We start from the raw sequence: 5,413 nt of genomic DNA on the forward strand, positions 1-5,413 counted from the left end.
CGTTTGGACAGTGTCATTCATTCGAAACATATTAACTTTGGAACGGTTGGTGAACCTGAAGCAGCTGACACAGACGTGCCACGCTTTTGAGTTCTAGAATATCACTTTCGTGACATGAACACGACGTTGACACAACATGGACATAACATGCCACTCCACGAAGAAAATGTCCTAGAATACAGTTGTTGATGCTATGGGCTTATTGGTAATGAGTAAATGATTCTGATAAACTGACTTTCTTTACTTGTTAATTTATTTTCTTTGAAAGTAACTTAAGTAAAGGACAATAAATGAATTAAAATGATATGAGATAAATAACATTAATAATCCTCAAAGAGCCAGAAATATACCATAAAGAAGCTGAATATGTAATAAATAGATGGCTGAGACATACAACTCTGTTTTCTTGCTTTCAGGTTTCAGTCAACAGCCGTGCAAAGGATCACCGTCCTCCTGTTTCTGGCAAGTAAATTTGATATTGAATAAATGAACACATATATATGAAGTGCTTTGTATTTCTAGGCTTTATGCGATAATGGACATATATTTTATATCCCAGACCTATGACTATTTCAGTGTTTGAAGCACATGAAAGTGAATCTTCCCTGTAAACACATGCGTAGATTTTTTAATTTGTTCTCCATTCACCTTCCCACGCACAATAACTTAGCAGATTCCGGGGCACCGTCGCACCCGCGAGTGTGCTGTGGGAGTGTGTTTCCCACCATACCCCTCACGCGTCCCGTTCTGAATCTGAACAGGATTTCTCACGCAGGAACATTTACGGTTGGTGCAACTTGACCTATGATAGCGAAGATCTGCAATAATAATGTTAGAATGTGTGCGTGTGTGTTTGTATTTGTGTTTATGTGTGTGTATTTGTGCTTGTGTGTGACTGTGTTTAAGTGTGTGTATTAGTGCTCGCGTGTGACTGTGTTTGTGTGTGTCTTCGGTATCTTTATTCGTGAGAATAGCATGTTTTCACACACTTGAGTATCGACCATACAGAACTGAATAATTCAGTCCTCCTATAATCTGAAGAATCAAACTGCAAGAATCCCACTCTATTTTGAAAACAACATTTCCAGACTTTTATTAGATGGTTTAAATGATTTTCTTGATAACTTTTTTCGACCTACTTCTTTATTGCAAGGTTAGGTTGAATTGCCAGGAAACATAATTCATACTCATGCACTTTTGTTTCCATTAATATACACCACAAACCAATTTCACCTTTTGGGAAATTTTCAGTCTTTGACTTTTCTCTGATATGAGACCTTTCTTTTTTCAAATTTCCTGACTATTAAAAAAATCAATAATTTCACTGACTTCCAGAATAAATTGTAACCCTAAAATAGTGGTTATGTATATGAAAACTCAGAAAATCTAGATCCAAGGCAGCTGTGTTACAGATCACTGACAACCCCATAGAGGACCGCACCAGGCCCTCCCCCATCACCGATCTGAGGGTGAAGGAAGTGGTGTGGAAAGGCCTGTATGATGAAGTCAGGGTACGCCTGTCGTGGACGGCGACCGGCGACGACCGCGATAACGGCCGAGGTAAGCGGTGGCGGTGTGAGCTCCTCGGTGTCTGTTCTACTTACCACTCTTAAGACTCGAAGACAGTTTGAACAAAGTAAAATTCGAACAAGCACTTAACAAAAAAAAAAAAAAAAATACAGGCGCACATTCAGCCCGCATATAGATTTTACAATACAAGCAACAGAGAGCTAGCTCTCATGACATATTTTTAGTAGTGTACAATTCCGAGTGACCGCGGGAATTGTCCGTGAAAATTCGGTATCACTGCTCTGCTAAGAGCACATAGGTAAGTTCCATGACGTCTCTTAAGGCGTCTGGTTGGACAATTCTTTTAGCTGGTCGAGTAGCCGATCAGTCTCACCTACGTACCTGTCAATCTTACGGCGCGGGTTCGAGTCCCGGTCAGGGAGGTAAAATTTGTATATATATATTAAAATGTGTTACTGCATTCTACCATCTTTCTCATATATATATATATATATATATATATATATGTATATATATGTGTATATTATATATATATAATTTTTTATATATATATATATATATGTATGTATATATATATATATATATTATATATATATATATATATATATGTAAGATGAAGTATATATATATATATATATATATATATATATATATATATATATATATATATATATATTCATATATATATATTACGATAACAAGTATTCGCAGCCTCCAAGTACACCGTTCGCGCCAGCCCTAACAGGCGCCACATGGAAGGCGAAACGTGCGTCGGCAAGTGCTCGACGCTGACGCCCGAGATGGACGCTTCCCCGCCGCCGCCGCCAGCTGGGGAGAGGGTGACGGCCAGCGTACGCCTCCCCAGCCACGCCCACTTCTTCCTCACGGTCATCGCTCAGGACGACGGCGGGAACGACAGGTTGGCCTTCTCGTTGTCGTCTCAGCTGTTTGTTTCCGGGTTATTTTTTTCAATTATGGCCGCGCATCTTTTATGTCAATACGCTTGATCTTTCCATGTGTGTGTGTGTGTGTGTGTGTGTGTGTGTGTGTGTGTGTACATATATACATATATATATATATATATATATATATATATATATATATATATATCTGTCTGTCTATCTATCTATATATATATTTATATATATGTATGTATATATATACATATATGTTATATATTATATATAGTATTATTGTGTAGTATGTGTGTTATGTTATGTATATATATATATATATATATATATATATATATATATATATATATATATATATATACAGAAACACACACAACTACCAATCAACTATCAACACAACATACACACACATGTAAGTAAATTATTGTAATAATATATATAATTATATTTATGTGACATACATATCATTACATACATGCATATATCTTATCTCATATATGTAACATAATGTCATACTGTATTATATCATAATATACATATGATATATATATTTATAGCCTATATATATATATATATATAATATATATATATATATATAATATATGTAATTAGTATGTATGTATATTACATATAACATACAATATATATATAAGGATATTTATATATCTTAATTATGTCAATATATACATATACGTATGTATGTAACTCTATGTGTGCATCCAGTAACGGCCTGGCTTCCCCTTAGCCCGCCCTCGAACGTGGTGGCCGTGGACACCCGAGGCCTCCTGCTCGCGTCGTGGGCGCCGTGGCTCCGTCAGGTCCTGTGGGCTCTGCTCTGCGTTGTGATCGCAGGAGTCACGCTGCCGCTGTTCCTGGCCTGCAATCTGCGCCATTTCAATGGCCATCGCCTGAATATTTCCCTTATCACTGAAAATGGCAACTTGGTTTAGACGGAGAGGAGAGAGAGGGGGGGTGTGAGAGAGAGAGAGAGAGAGAGCAAGAGGGAGAGAGAAAAAAAGCCAGAAAGAGAGAGAGAGAAGAAGAAGGGGGTGAGAGAGAGAGAGAGCGAGAGGAAGAAAGAGATAAAAAGGAAAGAGAGAGAGAGAGACAGAAGTGGGGAGGGGGGGGGGTGAGAGAGAGAGAGAGAGAAATTCAAATTCAAAAACTTTATTCTATAAATCGCAATGGTTATTATCTATACATATATAATCTGTAGCAAAAATAATTGGTATACAATACATTTGTTTGATAAGATGTCACAACTGACAATTTAGGAAATGTTCTTTTAATATTGTCTTGAAATTATTGAAGTTAGTGATGTCTGTAACATTATTAGCTAGTAGGTCCACGTATTAACACTTGCCGTGTTAATAGAGAGAATTTACTTGTCGTTTTCGAACACCTGATGTGTTCCCTACAGTTTGTAAGGGCAGGATCCATTGTGGATAACGCCCATGAATAATTTTTTGAATGAAAATACATGATTCCATTTGGCTTGGACGTTTAACCATTTTAGTTTAAAAATATGTGGAGTGAAGTGTTCGAACTTACTAACATTACCCAATGCAACTCTTGCAGCAAAGTTTTGTAGTCTTTGTGCTTGCTGCATTAGGGTTTTGTTAGTTGAACCGCAAACATAATTAATGATGCTCAGAGCTAGAGTTTGTACAACCGGGATTCTTGTTTCTGTAGGGATTTGATTTTTTATATGATTAACATATATCAATGTTCCCATTATTTTCCTATGTATGTTATCAACATGGGCTTCAAATGTCACATATGTATCGAAATGTACTCCTAGATTTTTAACTGAAGTGCTTGGTTTAATTTGGCAGCCTTCGAATTCTATGGTTGTGACTTTGGGAATTTTAACTATTTTTTTGCCGACTACCTATGAAGATACATTGCGTTTTTTGTGGATATATTCTAAGGCCATTGATGTCAAAATATCGTTTTGCTTGAACAAGAGTGTGTTGCATCAAAGTTGTTCATTCAGTCACTATGAGAATCATCGGCGTATTGTACTAGATGGCAGTTATGGACTATGGTTGATAAATCATTAATGAAAATATTGAGTAGGATCGGGCCTAATATGGATCCTTGTGGAATACCGAAATATACCGGTTGTTGTAATGATATATTCTCACTGTTTTTTACCAATTGGGTTCTTGTACTTAGCTATCAAACCAATGGGTGTCAATTCTATGTTTTCTTAATTTGTTATGAAGAATTTTGCGGTTGACACTGTCAAAAGCTTTAGAAAGTTTGCACAACGTGAACAAGTTTACCTTATTGTTGTCCATGTTGTTATAAATTTGGTCAGTAATCTGTAACAACGCTGTTTCAGTGGATAACCTATTTCTAAGGCCATGTTTTGTTTAAGATAATAAGTTATTGGTCTTCAAAAATTAATCAATTGATTTACTACTATTTTTTTCAAGAAACTTAGATACTACTGGGAGTATTGTAATGGGGCGGTAATAATTCATATCGTCTACATCCCCAAACTTGAAAATTGGTGTTACAATTCCATATTTTACGGGTAGACTATCCTTAACAAAGCGCAAAGCAATACCGAGTGAGAGCAAGAGAGAGGGTTGGGGAGAGGGAGAGAGAGAGAGAGAGAGAGGGATAAATTATGAAAAAGAGAGAGAGGGACTTTGTGAGACCGCGTGAAAACCACGTGGAGATATAAGAAGGCCACGTGGTCAAGTATCCATCCAGGAAAATTAGGAATCTATTTATAGCGACCTAGCTGGTCAGATATAAGGCCGCACGGCCAGGACACTCCCAACTCAGAGCCCCCGACTCACAACACCAGCACTATCAGTGACTCTCCACTCAGTCGACACAGAACCTTTCCGCCAGAGACACCGGCGGGGAGCGAGCGGTCAGCTTCCCTGCTTCTGCCCCCCCCCCCCCCCGCCTCGCCCGTGAGACACACCAGCCTAACAGAAGACGTCCGCCAA

At 37.8% G+C, this 5,413-nt stretch overlaps 1 protein-coding gene across 1 annotated transcript in view; it reads left to right on the forward strand.

The window, feature by feature from the left end:
• LOC122267150 (calcium-activated chloride channel regulator 3A-1) overlaps positions 1-3,439 on the forward strand; it is a 28,738-nt gene extending 25,299 nt beyond the window's left edge. The window contains exons 16-20 of the mRNA XM_086530666.1: positions 417-462; positions 674-786; positions 1,413-1,560; positions 2,242-2,449; positions 3,190-3,439. Coding sequence (XP_086386792.1) covers positions 417-462; positions 674-786; positions 1,413-1,560; positions 2,242-2,449; positions 3,190-3,394 — 720 coding nt within the window. The 3' untranslated portion in view covers positions 3,395-3,439. The remainder of the gene's footprint in view (positions 1-416; positions 463-673; positions 787-1,412; positions 1,561-2,241; positions 2,450-3,189) is intronic.
• The last annotated feature ends 1,974 nt before the right edge of the window (positions 3,440-5,413 follow it).

Source organism: Penaeus japonicus, unplaced genomic scaffold (assembly GCF_977035675.1).
Source record: "Penaeus japonicus unplaced genomic scaffold, GWHDUDI00000001_assembly GWHDUDI00000033, whole genome shotgun sequence".
In the NCBI taxonomy this organism is placed as follows: domain Eukaryota; kingdom Metazoa; phylum Arthropoda; class Malacostraca; order Decapoda; family Penaeidae; genus Penaeus; species Penaeus japonicus.